The sequence below is a fragment of the Miniopterus natalensis genome, chromosome 20 (assembly GCF_054644295.1).
Source record: "Miniopterus natalensis isolate mMinNat1 chromosome 20, mMinNat1.hap1, whole genome shotgun sequence".
Taxonomy (NCBI): Eukaryota; Metazoa; Chordata; class Mammalia; order Chiroptera; family Miniopteridae; genus Miniopterus; species Miniopterus natalensis.
This window is the reverse complement of record NC_142100.1, coordinates 530882-555143: the sequence shown is the minus strand read 5'-3', so window position 1 is coordinate 555143 and position 24262 is coordinate 530882. Positions and strand designations below refer to the sequence as shown.

The 24262-nt window shown below is 49.1% G+C and overlaps 1 protein-coding gene across 2 annotated transcripts in view; it reads right to left on the bottom strand.

Annotated features, from left to right (window-relative positions):
• Positions 1-24262, bottom strand: part of GRIK4 (glutamate ionotropic receptor kainate type subunit 4) — a 428146-nt gene that overhangs the window by 106479 nt on the left and 297405 nt on the right. For both annotated transcript variants that reach the window (XM_087828477.1, XM_016217418.2), the window contains exons 9-11: positions 11788-11949; positions 1812-1964; positions 860-964 (exon numbers count right to left, since the gene is read on the bottom strand). In XM_087828477.1, the coding sequence (XP_087684603.1) occupies positions 860-964; positions 1812-1964; positions 11788-11949 (420 nt within the window). The remainder of the gene's footprint in view (positions 1-859; positions 965-1811; positions 1965-11787; positions 11950-24262) is intronic.

The following is a 24262-nucleotide window of genomic DNA, read 5'->3' as shown; positions in this document are numbered from 1 at the left end:
CAAAGATGGCGAATCTTAACCCTCTCCTGGAGGGCGGCCTGCAGTGGTGTGCTCCCTTGTTCAGCTCCCCTGAGAGTCAGGAAGCTCTTCAGTGTGTCTGCTTCCTGCTGTACTAGTGCACTGCTCCCTACTTCTCAAGTGGTTTTAAGGTTGCTGAAGGGCTAGGCTAAGAATAGAGGTTGATTATAAGGGCGACAGGAGGTTGGAAAACCTTCAGAAGGCACTTGGAGTGGCTGTCGGAATCTGTTTCTTCTGATATAACAGAATCAGAAAAAAGGAGCAGGTGGGTGGAGGAGGGTAAGGAGAGCAGGGAGTTGAAAGAAGCTACAAAGGACAAACACCCTTAGCTGTGGGAGGGGCAGGTAGCAGACTGGAGCGGAGGGGCATAATTGGCCTGGTGGGGTAGGGGTGCGCGTGGGTTGGTCGGGAAAGAACTGACAGGAGAGAACTTGCTTCCATTCCAATACTAAAGAAATTCCTCAGCCTCCATGGCGTCTGACCTGTTTCTAACCAGCAAGCAACCTGGAGTCTAGCACTGGTTCCAAGGTTAGGGCAAGATTCAGGGAGTAGAATAATCCAAAATAGTGGACAAGGCTTGGGAATCCTTTCCTTATGTGATAGCCCCTTGCCTCCCCTTGCCCCACAACAAAGCATAGCTGCTTTCTTCTTGGTATCTTGCTGGGGCTACAGTCCTGTGACCCACACTGGCTGAACCAGGTGGCAGGAGGGAGAGCCAGTGCATGCCAGGAGCCTTGCATGACGTACAGCCTGCTGTCCTGAGTGTCAAGAAGAAATGGACTGAGGACAGAGAGAGGAACAAAGAGGAGGTCTGCCACTATGGCATCATAGCCAGGCTTACCTGTCGAAAACCATTCCTCGCAAACTGTAAGATTTTCAAGGCATAGTTGGACCTCTGGCCTTTGCTGTTGAATTCAATGTGGCCGGTGAGACCTTCCAATTCTACCTGTCCAAGAGAGAGTAAGTTACAGCACCAAATAGGTCCCATGTTCCACCAGGACTGAGCAAGCATTCCACAGATGTGCTATTTAAGGATGCCTAAATAGCATGCCCACGAAAGGGGACATAATCATGATCCATTCTCCTGTGTTCTCAGCCACAGGCTCTTGAAACTACAAATGTGATGTCTCTGGAACCAATTCAGAATTGGCTGGTGCTAGAGGGGAAGAAGGATGCCCCACACCTAATGACCTCAAATCTGCTGCCTAAAGCAAAGCAACACCAAGATACTTGCTTGAGCTCCAATTCCCCTGAGCACCTCCTCCAGGCCCTTGGATGTTAATAGGGTCTCTTCTCACCCACCCACAGACTGCAAGAAGTCAGGACAACCTAACTCAAATGCAAAATCCAAGCCACTCTGCTCTAGGCTTCTCTGACAGGTGATGTCTTCTTCATGGGCTAGGGACCCACGTCTGTCCACTGGAGGACATGTGCTGAGAGAACATGGGGAACCGGCACTGAGTCAGAAGTGCTGGCCTGAGGGGTTCTGGTCTACAGCAGCAGCATCCATCCCCAAGGGACCACCTGTGAGGGCTCAGGATCCAAGCCTGGCATCCAAGAAGCCCTGAACTGTCTAAAGCTCTCAAGGGCCATTGTCTTGTAACAAACTTGCCATGTATTCCCAGTGATTTTAGGGATCAGGGTACAAATGTGACCCATGATCCACGGAATGGGGTTGCCTCAGATCACTGTTTCATCTGGGCTGAGATAACTGAGGCCTGCAAGTGATTGACTTTGAGGTGATTCTCCCCCTGGCAGACCGGCAGGGTCCCACAGAGCCCGGCCACCCTCACCATGCGCAGGTAGTTCATGAGGCTGGTGCCGTGCTGCCAGATCTGGGCTGAGCCGCAGGACAGGGGCTTCACACCAATCTCCTGGCTCCGGTTCAGCTCCTGCACCGCGGTCACCACAGCATGGAGGGCATCAAAGAGCAGGGCCGAGGAGAGCTGGAGAGGGCAGAGAGCAGGAGGGCCGTCCACTCGAGAGGAGGCATGTGGTCGGGGCAGGGGAGGAAGTGTCAGGTGTAAAGGAAGGGAGGGGAAAAGGGAGAAAAGAGAGAACAAACAGGAGGAACAAAAAAGAAAAGCAAAACAGAAGAGATAAGGGTGCATCTTGGCTGCCTGTGGCCTGCCTCCTGCCTCTGGACTAGCTCCACTTCCCCTAACAGTCCGGGTGCTCACCCAAAGCAGACAATGGTGGCAAAGAATTTTCTGGGATTGGACCAACAAGCTACCCTTTTGAACCTAAAATGATTTCAAGGATATCCTTTCCTCTCTTTGCTCCAGGGAAGTACACACTTTTATTGCTCTCAGGAATCCCCCAGAAGGCGATGGGGCTGCCTATCTCAGGGAGAGACAGGAACCCACTCTACAAGACTCGAGTGAAGGCTACTTCCTCTGGGAAGACCCTCCATGCTATTGTTTTTCCTAGCTGTACATACTATTACAGTCCACTCCGTACTATTAATTTGATGAATATGTATGAAATACATGATAAGTTCAAAGCCCAGGTATGAGTAAGACCCTATTTCTGTGGTAGACTATAGTGAAATAGGGGATTGGGCACGGGGAGACAGGACACAACTAAGATTAACATGAAACTGAGTCTGATGGATCCACAAAGGTCTGTGGGGGTTGCAAAGAAGATAACAGCTTATTTGGTTGGGTGATCAAGAAAATGTTTCTTGGAGGGTGCAGTGTTGGAACTGAGCACTAAAGGATTTTGGTAGAAAAATGATCGAATCTGAGAGTGGGGAACAGCTAAGAAAGGGCGAAGGCATTCCAAAAATGGAGCTGCATGAGCAAAGAGGTGGGGTGTGCAGAACACACCTGGAGGGGTGTGGGAGAGGGCAGAGCAAGAAACCAGGCATGAGGCAGGGGTCATGCTTTGGAGGGACTTAAGACCAGGGAAGAGGTCAGTTCAGTTCAAACTCTTAGGGCATGAACATGCAGGGACTAATCTCTACATCCTGCATAGCATACAGCACCAGGACCTGGATGGTAGGCCTCCAACATATTTATTGAATCAAATTAATTTGGGTGAAATCTTGGTGAACATCACATCAAGTTAAGTGGATGTTAGTATCCCTGGGGAGGGGAAAGCTGAGGGGTGTGGATGAAGGTGCTGGAAGCAGAAAAACAGAAGACACTTGTCCTTGGGGAATGTGCCATCCAAGGAGGCAATGACACCGGGCTGTGTTCATAGGTCCCTGACAACAGGAATACACAGAATGTAAACAACTCTAGGGTCAACACTGTACAGGGGCCCTGAGCGGAGGCCCAGGAAGACAGGAGGCCTCCTGGAAGGAGTGATGTCCATACACAACCCCATTACAAAGCGGGTTCCTTCCCTGAACTGTGACATTGTATCATGGGCAATGCCACAGTCCCTTCTAAGTCACTTCTCTCAACAAAAGAAGAGTTGAAGGCACTTTCCATGTGACTTCTCCCAACCTTCTTCTTACCTGGCTGGGCCCTTAAACACTGGCGCCTCCAAGGTTGGAGGCAGGAAGATCATTTCATGATCTCTTAGCTTTTTTAAGCTTTGCAGACAGAGTGTAAGCAACTTGAGACAACGCGGTACAAGGAAAGAGCTTGAAACCAGGGGCACTGACACCAGAGCCCAGAGCCCAGAGCCCAGCCCTCGCTATGCACTGAGTGATCTGAGAGGGCTGCTGGACCTCAGCATGAGCAAGTTTCCTGTACAGGAGAGGCTGCTGCCCCTGCCTCACAGGCCTGTTAAAGTGTTCTGCAAACTATTAGTGCCGGGTTCATCATTCTTGAGGAAAGGGCTGTGCACCCAGGTGCAGATGAGTGCCAGCAGGTGCTCCGGAAGCAGGTGTTGGCTGAACTAAGGTCCTGGGGAGCAGTAAGAACAGAGCTACAGGGCCAGAAACAGGCTGGGAAGAATGACTTATTTCATTCAGAGTGTTGCTACATGTTGGGCAAGGAGGCCTGTAATGGGAACTGGGTGGGCTGACTGGACAAAATTCCTAAAAGGCAGTTACAGGGAAACCCAGCCAAATAAAGTTCTGTACCCAATCCAGGTTCAGCTGCATTGCAAAACTGCCTGGCCAGCGTGTTCTTTCTTTCTCTCTCTCACCCTCTCTCTTCCTCTCTTGTCCCTTTTTACCTTCCTCCCCACACTTATTCAGCCCCTATGATCTGGCAGCAACTGTAGACCACAACACCCTTCATCTTCTACGAAGGCCTTACAGCCAGAGTGAGCCATTGCCTGCACTGGGTCTTCTGCCCTCCCAGGTCCAGCACCTCCCTTTTCCCAAAGCCTGGTCCTGAAGCCACATGTGACCTGCAGACCAAGCCAGTAGGAGCACCTACACTGCACGATCAAGATCAGCAGAACCCTTTGCAGTCCTGCTGAGCTGTGCTGGCCAGCCAGGCTCCTCTGAGTCCCTCCCATCCATCACCCTCCATCCTGTCCTCTCCATCCCACTGCCCTTTCCCTTTGCAGCTTAGCTCCTTCATTTGATTCAAGGCTCACCTGCGTGGTACCTGATGCTTCTTGGCCAGTTTACAACTGTTCTTCTCCTTTGCACAAAGTCATTTTCCCCTGAGCCCATGTGGCTCCTTTATTAATGGGTCTCACGTGTTTTCTTGCCAACAGGACATACGGAAATTATGAATGCTACAGACTCTTCCTTTCCAGCTTAGACAAGCTTCTTCTTCAAAGAGAGTTAGTGACCCCTATTGACACTGGCTTCTAGATCTTTCGGTCTGGCTATTAAAATGATACTTTAAACTCATTTCTATCCTACCTTCTCCCTTACCTCCCAGTTAGTCCCACCATTCTGAGACCCTCAAAATCACCAAGTGTTAGAACTGGAAGGGATCCTAGAAATCAAGAAGTCCAATTCTCTCATTTTACAAATGAAGAAACTGAGGTTCAAAGAGTTCTCCTCTTGCCCAGTGTCACCAAACAAGACAGCGGTAGAGCTGGGATGGAAGCCCAGCACCACTCCCCCCAGTCCGGCTTCCATCCATCTCTGCAGCATTGTCTTTCCACCTCACTCCCAACAAGGCACCTCTCCAGAAGCCCAGGTATGTCATTGCTCCATCATGCTGATTCTTGTGCCTACCCTCCCAGGATGACATAAACAACCTTTCTAGTTGTGGTTACCTTCTCAACAGCAGACAGGAGCATGAGGCTCTCAAGCCAGAGCTAGGCAAAGGGACGGCTGGTGGCTAGGGGCTTCTCTCTTGCCTACTGATCTAATTGTTCTCATGTTAACTCCTCAGTTAAGAGTCACTTGGAACTTTTTCTAGGACAGAACTTACAAGGGCAGGACAGAAGGGGCAGTGGAAGGGTACCTAGTACCCATTCTCCTTTCTTCCTTTCTAATATAAGCCCTATTTCATTCATGTCCTCCCATTCCCCCAAGCAGCCACATGCTTCAGAGGAGGCTGATTCAGCCCCAGCTCCCAAGTGAGCCTGAGTGGTTCAAGAGTCATCTCGTCCCCTTAACAATATGTAATTCAGGACTCGGCATGTGGCCCAATCTAATGAGACCTGAACTAAAGCCTGGAGGGAGAGATGGCTTCTCAGAAGAGCTTCCTGACTCTAACAGAGGCACTCCTTCCTCCTCTGGACACTCCTGTGTCTAGACATTATTCCTGGACCAGCAGTAGTCATCTTGGCCCCAGCCTGAGGATGAAGTGGACATGCAGGGTGACACACAGGAGACACAAGGACCTAGGTTTCCCGTGACTCACTCTGGAACCTGCCCTGCTTCCCCACTTGCCCTGATATGAAATAACACACTTCCTCTTTTTACATGAGGTAATCTAACTCAGGATTTCTGTTACTGAAAACCGAAAGCACCCTAACTAGTCGTGAAGTCCTGGGACCCCTGTTCTTCTCACAAGGCTGCATGCTGGTCCCAGAGAGACCCTTACCACTGTAGACTTGCAGGCACAGCATGCCATGCCATTGGCCACATTCTCCCACCAGACCCCAAGAGCTTTCCTGACACATGGTTACTGCTATCCCCAGTCCATCTGGACAAGGTTTTCTTGGCTGATGCTCTCGTATTAGCAAACGGTCCAGGTGCTGGGAGATCAGTGTGTGCCTGTTTCCAGTGTTCTATGGTATCTCAAACTTCAGGGCCTTCAAGATTCTTTGAGCGCTTCTAGGAATTACAACTCCAGCTAGGGATGCTGGAGGCAGGGAGTAGATGGAAGGAACATCCTCAAGGTACCTGTCTCTTCTCCATCTGTGTATTGCCTTCAGACAGGTGACATGTTGACACAGGCGACATGTCCCCAGTATGCCCTGGGCTTCACAGATTCCTTCTGCAGTTCAACCTGGTCTGATTTAAACTGAACACTCCCGAAGCCCCAGGCATCTTCTCCTCCCAGACAGCCTTCTCGCAGGCTCCTGCCAACCTGCCCAGGACTCTAACCTGGTCCTCCACCTGCTTCTCTGAGAGACCTTGCTGCCCTCCCATGCACCTCAAGCTTATCTCCCCGAAGTCCCAATCTCCTCTCCTCGCCCAACCTTACCTCCAATGGAGTGAGAACCTGTAATCTTTGTCTCATTGACTTTCCCATCTCACGCTAAATCTCCATCCCGAAGTCTGTTCTCCTAATTGCTTTCTGCCTCTGACATTATTTACTAATTTACTTCTAGAAAGCACTTGGGACTACAGTTGGGTAAAGCAGTTCTGGTTCAAAACTGCACCCCATCTTGCTCCCATTGCTGGGCCCCTCCCTGCCATCTCCCGCCAGTTTTTCCTCCCATTTCCATTCTCTGTCAAGACCCCTCATCTTTCTGTGGCTTCCATTTCCCACCTGTGCGTGCCTGCCTCTTGGCCTTGTCTCTACTTCTCCTATCACTGTCTCCTAAATATCCAATCCCCCAAATGCCTCAATCCTCATTTAAAATCCTCTCCTCTTCTTTTGGCACCAAATATTGCTTGGCAAGAAGCATAACAATGTTTCTCTTGTTTTATATTTCCATTTGGTTCTTCATTGTTATGTTCTTTTGAGCTGTTTGTAAATTGTTTAGGGGAGTGAAAGACTCTGTATGAAAGAAGATGAGTCCATCTGACTCAGGGAATTGTGGCCCAGTTTATTCTCCCTCCCCTGAAATAGAAATAAAAATATCTTCTAATCATGCACCTCAGCTGCATGGCTTTCCAGGCTCCTCTTGGAAGCCCATTTGTCTCAGAACCGTTGCAGCTTGAATTCCACACCCAATATAATACCAGGGCAGGGATCATTAAAATCTCATGGAATAGTTCTTACAACCCGTGTTTTATTCAGTGAAATAAACACTTACTTACAAACATCTGTTTTAGTATAAATTCTAATTACTTAAGGTAACCATCTGTTATTTAAATGACTTTCCACTACTTTTATTCTTTGAAGCATAATTAATAGGAATGGTGTGTGAGCCCAGGGGGTATTATCTCCATGCATGACACTCATTCCTTGCATTGTCTCAGCAAAAAGCACATTTGCAGCTTGCCGCCAGCCAGGGGGTCCAGCCAGGATGGGCAGCACTGAACCTTTTCTGCTGCTTCTCAGTTCGGCCGCTGCCTCTCCGTGCCCTAGAGCTGGCCCCCTTCCCAGCCAGCTGCACAGGTGAAGGTGAGGAAGAGAGGGGGCTCGCACACAAGTCAGGAGGAAAAGAAATGGGAGAGAAGAAAATGCCAAGAGCGAAGAGGGGCCATCAGCGCGAGGGGAGAAAAAGGAACAGAAGAGAAAGGGGAGGTTATGAAACGGGACACTGGGAAGCATGAGAAAAGGAGACGAGAGGAGGGAGACAGAGCCTGGAGCCGAGATGGAGAGAAACAGGGAGCAGGGCGATGACGGCAAGGGGAGAGGGGGGGAAGTCGGCCCCACTGAGATGGGAGCGGGTCCAGCTGTTTGAAAAGCTGGATGGGGAACGAGATTGGACTGTGCTTTCCTGGAGCTGATTTCTTGCTTCCCAGCTCCCCAGCCAATGGGAGAGCTGGGCTGCTGGTGCTGGGAATCCCAGCCCCGGGGGGACAAGAAGAGGCACAGCCTTTTGAAAGGCTGTCGCTAGAGTGAGAAGCCTTGAGAAGGACTTGCTGCTGTTTGAGGCTGTGAGCTTCCTATCCACATTCTTTGATGTGAGGGGCTCCTATAAACCCTTCCGTTCCTCCTTGGAGGCCACAGAGGCCATGCTGGAAGGTTCTCCATTATGAGAAGCAGATTTGAGCTGCAATCCAGGTGCACTAGAGCAGCCACCCCTTGAGAACCTCAGCATACCATCTAGCTCTCCCGTGACTCAGTTTTCCCATTTGCAAAAGAAGGAGTGCATGGCCATTTTTATCTGTTATTGGGATGCCCTGAGGAGGAAAAGGAGGTGAAGGTGGAGATTTCATGGGAAACGCAACAGCATCTTCAGCTCTGTCACAGCAAATGGAAGAGCACCCTTGTCTCCTACGCTAGAAAAACCACAGGTCCCACTCCACTGGCAAGAAAACCGAAGGGGCTTGGCCAAGAGGAAGCTGAGTGAAGTAGAAACAGAATGTGACCCAGGACTGGCTGTCCCCTCCCAGTGACCAGTTCTAGGTCTAAGGCTCGCACTTACTCCCCTCTCACCCTCTGAGGCGGCCTGGAGCAGACAGGGCACAGCCTGTTGTACTCCTGCTCTCTGTCCCCAGCACAGAGGGAGTCTCCAGAGAATACATCCACTCCCCAAATGCCCCCAACCATTCTCGGGGAGCATAAGATGCCAAGGTCTTGGGAGGTCTGAGGCTGGACTGGGAAGAGGAAGAGCAAGGCCAGGGTTTTCTTTCACACATCTGGGCTGTTTCACATGACTGGTACCCTGTCAAGGAGCAAGCCAGTGTCTGGATGTTTGATGCCCCACACAGTAAATGAGCACCAGCAAGGTATTGCTTCCCTCCTCTAGAAAGCCTCCCCTGATCTCTCCAGGCAGTAGTGAGGGGTCTCCCTTGGCTCCTGTAGGAGCAGCACGCCTCTAGGGACCATTGTCCTAGAGGTGGGAGTAGAGCCTGCTCTCCATGCTGGGGACCCCAGAGGATAGTGACTTTGAATCTTTTTTGTGACAGATCACATAATGGGCCCCAATCCTTCACCCTCTCCGTACTCAGGCCCTTTGCTGTGCGACCACATTCTGTTTCCTCTAAAAGGGCAGAGTACACTTCCTCATTACCTGACTTGGAGTTTGTGTGTGTGGCTTTCTTAGGCCAACACAGTGAAGTGGCAGTCACAATGTGCCCATTCTGGGAGCCTAGGACTGAGAGGTCTTGTGTGTTTCCACTTGCTTTGCCACCCTTCTGCCACTACCATGAGACTATGACAGGGCAGCCTGCTTGGCCAGGGCAAGGATGAGAGGTATGTGGGACTGAGCATCCCTAGTCAGGCCTAGCCTATTTCAACCAGCTGACCCCCACTGTTGATTGAACTCAGTCAGATCCCGAGTGGCCCAGCTGAACCAGTTGGGATGAACTGACCCCAGCTGACATGAAATGCATGAGCTACATAAATGTCTATTGCTGTGTGCTAGTGAGATTGGGGGTGGTGTTTACACAGCATTTCTGTTGTAAACCTTCCTGATAAATTTCTAATGCCTATCCCAGTGGCTGGCATATAGAATGTTAAACAAACTCATTCAATGCATGACTGTACCTTGAAGATAGAATTATATCCCATTTTATCTCCATAACAATCCTCTAAGATGGTCAAGTATAATCAGCTCAAAATTACAGATAAAAAGTCTGAGGTCCAGAGGGTTACATAGCTACCTAAAATCACACAGCCAGTATTTGAGTCCAGGTAGGCCAGAGCTCTTTTCAGCACATGAGTGTGGCCAGAGCTGGCCCCACAGCCTGAAAAGGGCACTGCCAGGCCTCTGTGCTGGGTCCTTACATGCCATCACACTAAGTATGGAGGTCTCTCATCTGCCTTCTTGTGGTCAGTGTGGGCACTAACACAGGGGCTATAACCCTTGGAGAGAAATTGGAAAAGTGGAGCAGGGACCTTTAGTTGCACTAGGCCAGGTGCTAGGTATGGAATGGTTTGAGCTGGAGAGGAGGCAGTGGTTTTGTTTCCTTTCCCAACATTGTGCTGGGAGCCTTAAGGCCATCAGCACCTCATTAGAATCCTGGAGTGATGGCTACAAGAGTGGCAGAGAAGACCAGGGTGCTTCTACTCCTGCTGGGAGAGAGGAGTCTGGTCCATCCATGAGACTGTGCTTGAGCATGTCCCTCACAGTCCCTCAGCCCCTAATGGGGCTTCCAAACCCTTCCTATGGATTCTTACCTCTTTCAGGTAAAAAATACCTTGTTGGGACACACTCTGTAAACTCCTATCAGCTCAGTTCTCAAGTCTCTTTTTCCTGCTGTTCTTCTGGTCAAGCTCTCTGAGCTTTGCATGAGCTCTGACCCTCTAGCTCCTTCCTCTTTCCTAAGAAGTCCACCAGACTACACAATCAAAAAGGCACAGAGTTCGGTGGAAGGTCATTTTGTCCTTCAGCAGGCCCACTGCTAGATCAATCAGTGCCCATGTGTGCCCATGCCCAGAATTGTCCTTGCCCCTGGACATGTCTTATCAAAGACAATCTCACTTCTGTTTTAAAACCCAGCAGAGAACATCCACTCCAAGAAGGTACCCAGTTCCACTGCTGTCTCCAAAACCTAATTCTTTTCCATTTCTTTACATCTTTAACTCATTATTCCACCTGCCTCACTCACTCAACCATTCACTTGACAAATACTCACTAGCTACTTTCATTTTGCCAGGCCAATGTGCAGTGCGGTGTGGCAAAGGAATGGCAGTCCTAGAGAAAGGTCAAATGCATAGTGCTTAAAACTGAACTGTAAACCCACCTGGCCTAGGTCTGATTCTAGTTCCTCTGCTCATCAGCTCTGTGGCCCTGGGCTGCTTCCTTAACCTTTCTGGCCTCAGTCCCATCATCTTTAAAATGGAGATACTGATAGTCGTTACCTCCAAAAGTTGTCATGAACATCACATAGCTGCCTTATGGGGCTTAAGAGCTTAACTGTAGCATGGCTGGGACAGGACCTAGAAAGCCATGCAATTCCCACCTGTTAGAACCTGTCTTTTGCAAGTGGACACAAGCAAACATATTAGACTTGCCCCACAAGTAAGGACATCAAACCCGATGGAGAATAGCAAAGGAATCTTTGCTTCCATCACACACAAAGAGGGAACGGAAAGGTGAGGAGGAGAACATGGGTGAGGGCACAGAGAGGTCTCTGGATGGGCTCCTCCTCAGGGCGCTGGTCCAGAGTACGGAAAGAGCACTGCACCAAGAGCCAGAGTCTCAGAATCTAGTTTTACCTGCAAAAGGCTCAGTGTTTGCCCTTGAACAAGATCCTACACCTCCCATTCCCAGCCTGGGCTTCAGTTTCCCTGTCTGAAAAATGAGGTAGCAGAACAGCTAAAGTCATTTCCAATAGTGATATTCTTGGATTCTGAACTTGGACAGTTCTCAGCAACAGTGTTGTCAGGAGTGTGGCCATAGGAGGCTGCCAGACATCACTAACTGATGACACAGTGCTCCACATAGCTCTCCCTGCTGTCTTCTCCACCAAGTGTGCTGTTCACACTCACAGTAGTGGACACACTCTTCCTTGGAACTACATCCCAGCACTCTACACACCTCTTTTTGAGGTGGGCTTGGAGAAGAGTGGTTTCCAGGAAGATTTATGTCCTGGCGGCTGGCTCACAGAGAGAGAGTGAATATGGAGGCGAAGGGACAGCGGGGGAAGGGGGAGTTTTGGTGGGTACTTACCGCAGGCCCAGGGAAGGGCACATGGTCACAGTTCTCCTGCCAGGACTGGTTGAGGCTCTGGGCAAACTCTTGGAAGAAAGCATGTGATTGATTGAAAATGGAAAATCCCAGGATGTTGACACGATCATCCACTAGGCTGTCCATTCTCTGGAGTGAGAACTCCTGGAAAGACCCACAGTCAGAAACAAAACAGAGTTAGGAAGAAAAGATGTGTGCCAGCTGGACTTCCCAGCACACATCTAGCTGTCTCAGATGAACACTTACTGCCAGGTACTCTGATGAGCGCCAAGGGTCCTGAGATAACTAAGAGTTGTTCTTCTGAGCGCACACGGTGTTGGGAGAAAGGAGGGAGAAAAAGAAATAAGCAGAACGGTCCCCAAGAAAGGTATGTGTAAGATTTTGTAGATGAAGAGAGAAAGGGAACACTCATGTGCCTGGTGGAGGTAGAAATGTCCACAAGAGGTGACCACTGAGCTGTCTTGAAGGATGCATAGGCATTTTCTGGGCAAAATATGTGAATGGCAAAGGCTATTGCAGGCAGAAGTCACCATGGACACAAAGGCACAGGGGGAGGAAGTGTGCAGCTTTCAGCTAGTTGCCTACAGTGCACAAGGATAGAAGCATCACTTCTCAAAGTGTGGTCCACAGAATACCTGCCGTCAGACTCACCAGTACCTCTAAAAAGAGTGATAGCTCCTGTACCCTATCTGATGTCACCTGAAGCCAGGAGTCTGCATTTTCAGCAGGTCCCAAGGTGTTATGTACACCAAAGTTTGGGATTCACTGGGTTATCACGTAAGGTGCCTGGGGTGGGGAATGGTGAGAAATGAAACTGGGGAGGTTGGCAGGGCAGGAGCCTAGGGGCTGGATGCTAGCCGAGGGAGCTTGCACTATATCAGGTATGTGATGGGACCTGAGGGACTGTCAGCGGAAAAGTGACAAGATCGAGTTTTCTTTTGAAGACTCTCAGCCTGGAAGTCTGAAGATAGGGTTCATTTAGTGCTATTATTTTCCTCTCATTTACAAATACATAGGTGCTTGCTGTGTGCCAGATGCAGGCACAGAGGGGCCAGCACAGAAGATGTGAGCAAGAGACAGCTCCTGCTTTTGAGGAGACTGCAAGTACATGAGTAAACACATGCCCTTTCAGATTCTGTGGTGGGTAAGAGCGGGGCTGCTACCTCAGAAGAGGCAGCCAGAGAAACTCCATCTGGGACAGTGACATTTAGAAGAAGCTCAAGGGAATTTCCCCAGAAACAAATGGTCCCAATCCAATCCCTTGGCCCCGCCAGGCTTTGTGTCAGCCAGCTAAAACCTGCAGGCACGAGTCCCATGAAGCCAGTCCATGCCATAAGGAGAAGAGTAGCCTCCTCAGGTGGGGCTGAGCTCAGAGCCCTGGACCTTCAAGGTCTCCCTTGGCCCTCTCCAGGGAGACCAAGTGGAAAGGCACGGCATGGTCAGTTCACTAATCCCTGCTCCTAGAATAACGCTTTCAAATGTGGGCCAGGTCATCTTCGTACACTGAAGTCCTGTTCCTTGCATATTCGTTCCCAGTGCCTCCCTCAGAGCTCGCACCAGCGGGCACATGGTAGTTCCAGACCCCAGGACTGACCCATTGCCACTCAGCCTGACAGACAGGCGGCAGGCACCTCGGCTTACTTCCTGTCTGGCCAGAAGCATCACTTTCCTTTGGTGGCCTCTTTTCTTAACACTTAGCTCTCCCAGGCCCTGGCACATCCTCACCTCCCCACTCACGTTTATGCCAGCACTGGCGGGCCAGGCTGCACCCTGAGCTCCCCTGTGCGGACTCCAACCTCCTCAGCTCCAGCTTGCAGACTGAGGCTGTCAAGATTCCTTAGGAGACACCAACCCCTGACACTCTGAAGTTGGATGATGATTAATTGTATTTTGAATCCTGCCACATTCTTGTTAGGGGGAACAGGAACGTGACAAAGAACATACTGATTCATAAGCTGATCTTACATCCTGTCTCTCTAACAGGGTAGCTGCCCACATCCTGTGGGTTATCAGCTGGCACAAGGAGGCAGATGGCTAATGAGAAGAGATGCATCTGGCAAGGGAGAGGTGGCAGGAGCACAAGCTGGGCTGCTGTCAGGCAGCCAGGGCCTCACTGGCTATGGTTGGTATGGGGGGAGCAGAGAGATGTCCCTTCTCCTTTGCCTTCCTGTCTATGTGGGCAGCTCATCACCTCACCTCTATCCTGCCCACGGCCTGATGGAGGAGGCCTATTTCAATAGAGCTCTGATGTCTTGGATGTCCACAGACTCACAGTGGCAGCTGGGGGTATAGAAGATAAGGGCTCTGGTGTTCTCATCCAGGGTCACACCATACTGAATGCACAACCTTGAGGAAGGTCTTTAACCTCTCTAGGCTTCAGAACAGAGACTGTTTCGAGGAGCGTGTGAGATGCACACTCAAGGCTGAGCATCACATCTTCCACATGGGGAGTGCTCAGCATGGTGGTGCCTGAAATTTTCCATACAATTAATTCTTCAATGTGGCTATTTGTGTCTAGACAGAAGGCTTGAGTTGAAGTTCCAGATCTTCCAAGCATAAATAGTTACAACAAAGCAATAATTATAATAATAACTGCTATAATGTATTGACCACCAACTTTGTGCTTGGGAGAACCAAGCACTTCACATGCGTGATCTCGATCCACCCCAGAGCAGCCAGGCGGCAGGGAGCCATCATCCCCGTTATAGCTGAAGGAACTGAGGCCCATAGTAGTGAAATAGTTTTCCCAAGGCCACACAGCTGCAAACAAGCCCAGAGCCGGCTGACTTCAAAGCCAGCATCCTATGTTCCTGCAGCACCTGCAAGGGGCGCTCAGGGTCAGGGGCACTACGAGCTCACTGCGATTGTGCTGTAAAATAACTGATAAAATTGTGTTAAAACTGAATTCAGAATACACAACTGGACTTTAAGACCAGTGAGATTTGTAGCTTCAAAATGAACACTGGTCGTCTAAGTAAGTAAAGGGATTACCAGGCATCAACTAAATCTTTGCATGAGAAGGATTTTAAGTTTAAAGGGGAGTGAGCTCCAGACCTAGCAACTGAATGAATGACCTTGAGAACAGGGGAGTACTGAGCTTCACCCCACACCATGTCTGCTCAGCATAAAGACCAGAGAGAAGGAATCTGAGAAAACACCAGAGTGCAGCAGGTGGAGAGGAATTAGAAAAAAGTGCAGCATAATTGAAGATGTTTGGTAACCATCCATAGAGAAGTAGGCAGTTGGTCAAATGCACCTTCATGAACTTGGCCAACTTCTGCTGTTTGCCTGCTTTCACCCAAGATTCAGTCTTTGACACCCCCCTCTGCTCCATTCTTCGCCCTGGTTGCTCACTGCCTAGAAGGGGAGGCCAGCAGCCTTATATCACCCAAATCACAAGTCATTTATTAAACATCAATTTATTATTGAGCATAATAACATTAGCTACTTCCATCCACATAGCCATGCATAGCTTACAAGGCACTGTCATATATCATTTTTGGTTCTCAAAAGCACATTTGGAATACACAAGATAGGTGTTACTCACAATCCCATTTGCTGCCTAGGAGTTAAGTGTCTTGCCCAAAAGAAAGAGATGAGATTAAGATCCAGGTACCCGACAATAAGATCCGTGCTTATTATTCCATTCTTTCCTACTGTGTGCTCAGTAACTAGGTCACCAGGAGACAGCACAAACAAAAATGCATGCACCCTTCCCTGAGCTTGTTAATGACTAACAACTTTCAAGGCTCTTACCCCAGGAATACTGAGAACATCAAAAGTCTCCCAATTCTTAGGCCATTGTTATGTAGCCAGAATGAGGGAAGGTATTGTTAGCACCTCATCACCCCAAACTTGAACTCCTTATATTTCCACCCCAACCTGATCCCCTCTCTTGGTCACCTATCAGAGAATGTGACCATTATCCACCCATCATTCAAGATAAAATTTGGAACTCTCCATCAATCATGCACGCATGCACTATCCACCCTGTCCATCCTCACACTCTCCAATGAGTTATGCACGCATGCACTCGTCCACCCCATCTATCCTCACACTCTCCATCCCAGTCATGCAGGCATGCACTCATCCACCCCATTTTCACACTCTCCAACCCAGTCATGCATGCATGCACTCATCCACCCCATCCATCTTCACACTCTCCATCCCATTCATGCACGCAAGCACTCGTCCACCCCATCTATCCTTACACTCTCCATCCCAGTCATGCACGCATGCACTCGTCCACCCCATCTGCCCTCACACTCTCCATCCCAGTCATGCATGCATGCACTCACCCACCCCATCCATCCTCACACTCTCCAACCCAGTCATGCACGCATGCACTCATCCGCCCTGTCCATCCTCACTCTCCATCCCAGTCATGCATGCATGCATTCGTCCATCCTGTCTATCCTCACACTCTCCATCCCAGTCATGCACGCATGCACTCATCCACCCCGTCTATCCTCACACTCTCCATCCCAGTCATGCACGCATGCACTCATCCACCCCGTCTATCCTCACACTCTCCATCCCAGTCATGCACGCATGCACTTGTCCACCCCGTCTATCCTCACACTCTCCATCCCATTCATGCACGCATGCACTCATCCACCCCGTCTATCCTCACACTCTCCATCCCAGTCATGCATGCATGCACTCACCCACCCCATCCATCCTCACACTCTCCATCCCAGTCATGCATGCATGCACTCGTCCACCCCGTCCATCCTCACACTCTCCATCCCAGTCATGCACGCATGCACTCATCCACTCCATCCATCCTCATACTCCCCATCTCAGTCATGCACGTATGCACTTTTACTGTTGTTGGAGAGCATTTCGCTTCCTTCATATCTCTGACTTTCTTCCCTACTCTCCATCCCCATAGCCTCTACCTCAATTCAGCTCTTCACCAGTTTGTTCCTGGACTATGAATTAATTGGTTTCCTCTTCTCCAGTCTGGTATTTCTCCAGGTTCCTATTTCTTGCTATTGCTGGAGGGATCTTTCTGAACTATACATTTGACCATAAACCCCTCTCTAACTCCCAATTCTCCTTACTACAAACAGGACAAGAGCAAACTCCTTAGCTAAAATCAGACGTCTTTTCATGCTATGGCTCTTGTCCACCTCTCCACTCATTATTTACCTTGACTTCTTCCATCACCCAGGCCAGGTAGAACTGACTGCTATCTCCACTGGGCTACCACTGTACCTCACAGGTATACGCATCACCACTGAAAGCTTTTCATCACAAGTTTGTTCAAAGCTATCAGAAAAGTGAGTGCTAATGAAGGCAAGCACACTTATGTTACCAGTGTCCACCCTGGTGCACAGCATATAGAACAAAGTCAACACTGGGCACTGACAAAGTAGCTCAGTTAGAGCGTTGTCTTGAGACATCAAGGTTTCAGGTTTGATCCCTAGTCAGGGCACATATAAGAAGTAACCAATGATGCATAAATAAGTGGGACAACAAGCTGATATATCTCTCTCTTTCTCTCTCTAAAAACCAATTTTAAAAAGCCAACACTGTTGACTAAATAAATTTAGGAAGGGAGCAGCTGTCAGGCTGTCCCCCATCTTACCACATGGACGGTCTCGACCCCTCAACTTTCCAGGGCTCTTCTTCATGGCTGTGCCCATTGAGGTTTCCTTGGGACCAAAGGCATGGCGGAGGCCAGTGCCCAGGACCTTGTCTAACAAGCGTCTTCTTTGTCTTTGTCATGAAAGTGCTGGAGCCACCAGGAGTCCAGCATCTCCTGGGTACCCTTACACCCTTTCCCATCCTCTAGGTACCTGTCTATTTATCTGCATTAAAGCTGTGCTCCCTGCAGGCTGGGATATTGGTTTTGTGTAATAGGCCTTTGAAGAAAGTAGCAGCTGGGAAGCTAATTCATACCTGTCAGTGAATTCCATTCAACGGGAGATTTGGTCTTAAGCCTCTGGGCCCCCAGCTCCCCCAGATTCTCCTCCCTACCTGTTTCCTGTTCATGGGGATAACCGTATTCCTCCCTGGAACTCTGCCCCTTTTGTAGTTTTCTATCCCATTGTGAATCCAGAAACAGGGCTTCAAAAGCAGACCATCTTGTCTTGTTCATTGCTCTGCTCCCTGTACCTTACCCTGCACCAGTGCTCAGCAAGTGCTCCACGTACATTCATTAAATAAATGTTCACCTGCTAATGCCCACAAGGGTGGGACCAACCTTACAAAGACTTCAGTCATCTGCTCCCTGGAAGAGGAAGGCAGAACCTTCCTGCTTCCACCCCAGCAGCTGTGACTATCTTCATTTTGTACTTAGAAGATCATCCTGTGCCTCCGGGACTAAATAATAGTTATTAACTGTGAAACAGAGACCTCAGTGGTCAAACTGACATGAGAAACAGCAGGCATTTTGTGCTCTCCTTCAGGCTGGGGCGCATGTCTGCTTCTCTACAGGCACCGGCCCCTCCTCTCTGAGGTCCCCTGCACTCTGCATCCACTGTCAGGCCTCCTTTCTATCCAGCAGGTGCTAAGCCCCCCTTTCCAGGTCCCAACTCATTAGCCTCAGGAACGTGGAGGCCAAGGCACCTCCTCCCATCTCACCAGCAGTGTGGAGGGTTGTTGAGGAAGATGAGTGATGCTGTCAGCCAGCAGTCTCAGCCTGCCCCATCTCTGCAGCAGAACCAAATGACGGGCTCCCATGGGCTGGCTCTCACTGTCTCCAACATACTCAAGGTCACTCAGGAGGTATTTGAGTAGGGCAGGGCCAGGATCCAGGACACTGGGCTCTCAGATGGCTTCCCACAGCAGGAGGGAAATGTACATAACAGGACAGTTTTCAGATCTTGACCATTTTTGCCTCATTCATTTCACAAATCCACAAGTATCTCCTCTAGGACACCAATTGCGTGTTAGGAACTAGAAGCACAACAGTGAACAAGGCCTGTCCCTACTCACAGGTGTTGATTCTTAGAGGCCAGCAGGGGACAAGTTCCACACAGTGGTCAGTACAAGTGTCAGGAAGGCGGGCAAAGGTGGCCCCTTCTTTCAGAATTTCTGTTGATTTTCCTAAGCTGAGAGCTGATTGTAAGCTGAGGTCTGAAAGATGAGCAGGAGTCAGTCAGCCAGAGGAAGAGGTAGGAAGAGAAGACTGTCAGAAAAAGAAATAGTGAAACATGCAGAGCCCCAGAGGATCGAGGGCATGGGACCAGTTCAGGAGACTGCAAGCTACTCTGTCTGTGGTGGGGGGGTGCAGAATTAAAGCCATAGTGAAGCTCATAAGAGGCTGAGCATAACGGGGAGCTATTGCAGGCTTTTAAGCAAGAGAGAGAGATGATCAGGAAGAGTTTTAGGAAGATCTTAACTCTCAGCCAAGATAAAAATCCAGATTTGAAGCTCACAGCAGAGGCATCCACCATGTGGGTTATGGCTAGAGGCTTCGTGGGATGGGCAGGTGTCATGTTTTCCACAGGGGTGTGAATGTGAGCTGTCAGTACCACAAAGACAGGGCTGCGGAGCCCCAGATGGTGATGGACTGAGCTACTGATGCCTGTGACACTGAGTGGAGCCTGATGCTGGGACAGAGAGGCTGGATTGCTTAATAACAGCAACACTCGCTACTCCTAATGCTGCTGTAATACAACAGCACTCACGGCATAATAATAATATGATTTACCATAATGTCTTTATTCTGTTTCTCTTTGCTTTTCAAACATTTGTTAAATACCACACACTCTTCTCAACATGGCTCAAGTCTCTCAGGTCAGGAGGCTCTTTTGTAGCTACAGCAGTCCCAAGTGGCCTCCGTGTTCCCCTTCACTCTGGCTCTGTCTTCTCTCAGGGGCTTGTTTATAGACCACCATCAGGAGCTGAAGGGTACATCCTGCCCAGAGGCACACAGGGGTCAGCAGAGAGAAGAACATGGGGCTATAATTGGCATTATTAGGATGTGACAATTACCTGCCCCAAAAGGTTCCAGTGTCTTCTTCCTGGTTCTTTGGTTAGGTCTTTCCTTGTCTATCTTTTCACCAGGTAATGGGGTTGGGGAGTAAAAGAAATAAACTAATTTACACAGTTGACACACCCACATGTAGGCAGAATTCTGCCCAAGACCCCTCCTCTCCGGCCCCCTTCCCCCGACTTAATCCCCAAGACTGTGACTAAGGTGAATTTACCTCTGGAATTAGGTTAGGTCATACCACAAGGCACTTGATCTGGTGGGCCTGGCATAAGCACGTGAGCCCTTTAAAAACAGTTTTCTCTGGCTGGTTGCAGAAGAGGAAGTCAAAGAGATCCAAAGTGTGAGAAGGGCTCCACCAGAGGAAGGGTCTCTGTTGATGAAATGGAGATATCACGGAGCTAGTCATGGGAGGGACAAAGTCAGATAGAGTGGAAGGAGGGGTCATGGGTAAGGACCTGAGAGTGGCTTCTAGATGCTCACAGCAGTCCCTAGCTGAGAGCGAGGCAGAAAACAGAGACTTTAGTCCTATAATTGCAAGGATGTGAATTCTGCCAACAACTAGAATGGGGCCAGAAGAAGCCCCTGAACTCTGGATGAGAGCGCAGCCCTGGACACCTTGATTTCAACCTGAGCAGAGTCCAGTCATGTGTGTGGGACTTCTGACCTACAGAACTGTGATCTACTAGCTGGTGTTGTGTAAAGCTGCTCATTTCGTCGTAACTTGTTACACAGCAAGAGAAAACTAATACAGCAAAGAAAAGCAGTAAGATCAGTTTGATAGGATAAAGATGTGAACTGGAAGGTCAAGAGCAAATTCTCAGCTCTAACACCTGCTCATTTAAAAATCTTAAACATGGCTCTCAAAATTCTCTGGCCCTCACAACCTTTCTTTGCAGAATTAGAGCACCTGCCTTGTGGGGATATTTTGAGGGTGAAAGTTCTTGAATACGGTGTCTGGACCGTTACTGCACTCAGAACCAAGGAGCGACTATCATTACAGAACAAGCCTGTGAACCTGGGAATTTCCATTATTAGACTTCCTTGATTGTGGGATTAGTATTGGGGATTGCTGGATCACTAAGCATATGGGGAAGCTGAGGCATCTCTCATTAAATTAATGGGACTTGTGAATCTTTAACAAATTTATGACAGAGATCAAGGCCAATCTCCCCTTCTCCCAAAGCTCTATTAGACAACATCCTGGGCAGTCAGAGGGGGCATTTGTTATTTTTAGAAAAATATGAACCAGAGGAGTCCCCAGAGTCTAATTCTTATTTCAACTTGATTTATTTTCTATGCAGAGTTGGTGTACCCAGTCAGCAGCGCACACAGCACAGATGTGAGAGTGCGTGAGTGTGTATGTGTGTCAGGGCAGATAGAAGAAATGAGTTTCAATTACTATTAAATGTATGATATACAAATATCTCACGTTTGGTTCTGGGAGCCCATAGGACCTGTGTTCAGTTCCATGTCATTTGTCAGGCACTAGGAAAGGGTTTGTCTGGTAACTGGTTCCTCCAAAGGAGAGCAGTGTCTCTTCTCTTCCACCAGGGTCTCAGCACCCCTGTCCAGTGCTTCTTCAGTTCCTATTGACCTTCCTGGCAATACATCTTCTGCTCTTATACCTGCTGCCCCATGCAGTTAGAAATCAAGTGTATTTGGAAACTCTGCCTCACCTTTAATAACCAGATCTCACTTCACTGTGAGCCCCAGTGCTGGGCTCCTCTGTCCCAACCCAAGCCCTAGGAGAGACAGAGGCCTAAATTGGTCATTTCAACTTTCAATAACCTTGCGTCCCGGACTGGGGCTTGTTTCCTCCTATAGGTTAACTGACAACAATGCCCATTCCCCCGCCCCAGATATACTGATTAATCAGTCCCAGCTGAGAAGAACTCTTGCTGTGGCCAGAAAGCAGATAAGGAGACCCAAACGGAAGATCTCAAATACGGTAATTCTTGGAGAAGATGCCCCAGAGCTTGGGATGATTCTTATGGTCATCTGGGCTTGCCAAGGGGAGGGTCCGCCTCTGAGGCCGTTTCCTCTTTCCTTGCCCAACATGAGTTGGTCAGCAGCCACACATCTGGAGCCAAGACAAGCACTGGCTTGACTCAAATGCCCCCTGGTCCAGAGCCCTGTACCAGGTACTATCAGAGTAAGGGGAGGAGAATTTCAGAAGCTCTGAAAAAGGAATGGCCATCTGTAGATGCTGACAATAAAATAAGCAGACAGAGTATTAGAAATGAGCCCTGCCAGCCCAGGGTTGACTGGCATTCCAGATGAAGTTAACTTACACCACCTAGTTTCATAGAGTTGGGTCTATACTTACGCTTATGCTATCCTCTGCCCCACAGCAACTCCCCACAGCACCCCTTCTCCAGGAAGGAGTTGCTCCTTCCTCAGTTCTCAGGGTTGGAAGGCCCTACCAGCAGAGCTTGAGCAAAGAAGGGGCCAGTCTACCAGTCCTGGCTGAGCCTACTTCACAATGAGGGGTGGGAAGGGTCCTGGGTTGGTAGAATGCAGTTTGCCTTGCAGACACTGGCTAGGAACTGGCCCCAGGAGCACATCGGAGCCATCTCATATATAGAACTGGCCAGATCTCCCTGCTTCTCCCTAGGGAAGCCCAGCTCAGACTCTCTCTTTAGGCCAGTGGTGCCCATCACTTGAAGGGGGACAACTATTGACAGCTATCCAAGTGAGTCTGGAGTGTCCTGAGCATTTGCTCAAGGTGTTGACTCAGGTTCACTTGGGACTCACATCTTCCCTCTTCACCTGCCTTACACAGAACAAGGAAGCTGGCAGTTGGCTGCCTGCATGGAGTAATGCAAAGGCTCTGAAAGGTTCTCCCCACCAGAAATACTTTCCTCACCAACTCCACAGTCTCCCATATTATCTACTTCCTTGGTAAAGGCTTCGGTTAAAAAGCAAGTATTGTGTAAGTCATCAAACTATGTGTGTCCTCCACTTAGAATATCCTGCCCACTCCCTCGTCCACTTGGCTAACTCCTACTGACTCTGTAAGCCCAATGGGTATGGCTCCTTCAGGAGGCTTTCCACAGGCTTACCAGACTAGGCCAAAGGCAACTTCTTTGATGTTCCCATAATACCCTGTGGGGATCTATACCATTTTAACCCACGATTTATAATACTCTGCTTGGGTTTGTCTTTCCCTCTAATCTGACCTCCTCAAAGATTGGACCTGATTCATCCTCAAATCCCTGAAAGACAGCACAGTAAGTTCTCAGTGTTTATCCAGTGATTGCCTGGTCCATGGGTCAGGAGGCTACCTCCCTCCACTTGTAACTCACTGTAGGAGTTTAGGCAAGTTACTTTCCCCCTTCAGTTATTTTTCCTCAGCTGTAAAATGACACGGTTTAGGTAGATGCTCTAAAAGTTTCCTCAAAATTCAATGCTGTCATCAGCCATTACCATCTTGGCACACATTGAATTTTGAGATTAGGAAGGCCCTCCATCCATCAGGGCTCTTAGGAGGTGGGCTGGACATGAGTCACAGAACAGTGCTTCTGGGCAAGAGGGAGTGAGAGACCCAGATAGTTGCCCTACCCAGGCGACCTGAACCTCAGAGGGCAATGGGAAGATAAGTAGCCCAGACAAGGACAATGAAAAACCATGAAGAGGAAGCTCACGTACTTCACATGGAAAACAGGGTGGCCGAGAGAATTCATCCAGCCATTTATCATGAAGTCAGCAGACTGTCAGAGCTGAAAGGTCTATGGAGAACCCCTAGTTTTTCCTCAGAGAAGGACTTGTCCCAGGTGACACACGGTCAGTTCCTGGGACAGGAAAACTAGACCTTGGGCCTGCCAATGCCAACTCCAGTGCTAAAAATGTCCGGCAACTTTGCAAGACAGGTTGGGTTTTATCTGACTGGAAGCTTCCTTTAGTGGCTCTGTCTCCCTCTCTCTTCATCACACCCCCTTGCTCCAACCACAGCAGGCACCATGCTCTTGCCTCTGCCTACGTGTCACTCTCCCATTCTCATTTCTAACCAGCTTTTAATAAACAATTCAAAGAAAGTCATATCTGTAAATCTTTCTTTAAGCTCCCTCAAAGCACTAAACGCTACTTCCTCTTGGCGCCTGTATCTCCCATTTACAGACTGAGAGCTCTGTAAGCCGTGTTGCTATGCTGCTTGTATTCCCCAGCACACAGTAGGCATTTAATAAATGTTTTCTGAAAAAGTATATTTTATTTTAACATTTTCCATAGGTAAGTTGATTAATCATGTCTGACTAATCATCTTATAATCCTATAACCTGGACCAAGGAGCTTCTAGCTATCAATCAAATGCAAATACAAAGACTAACTTCCATCAATGCCTCCCAAATCTCCTTCCAACCCTCCCTGCCATTTATCCGAGTATACCCCTCTACCAGTGGCCAAGTTCAGAGAACACGTACAGAAGGTTTAGCAGCAAGAGAGAGCACAATTTTGGAGTAATAGTTTCTCTTTAAGATGCCGTTGTACCCATGTACGTCCAGGAGACATTTG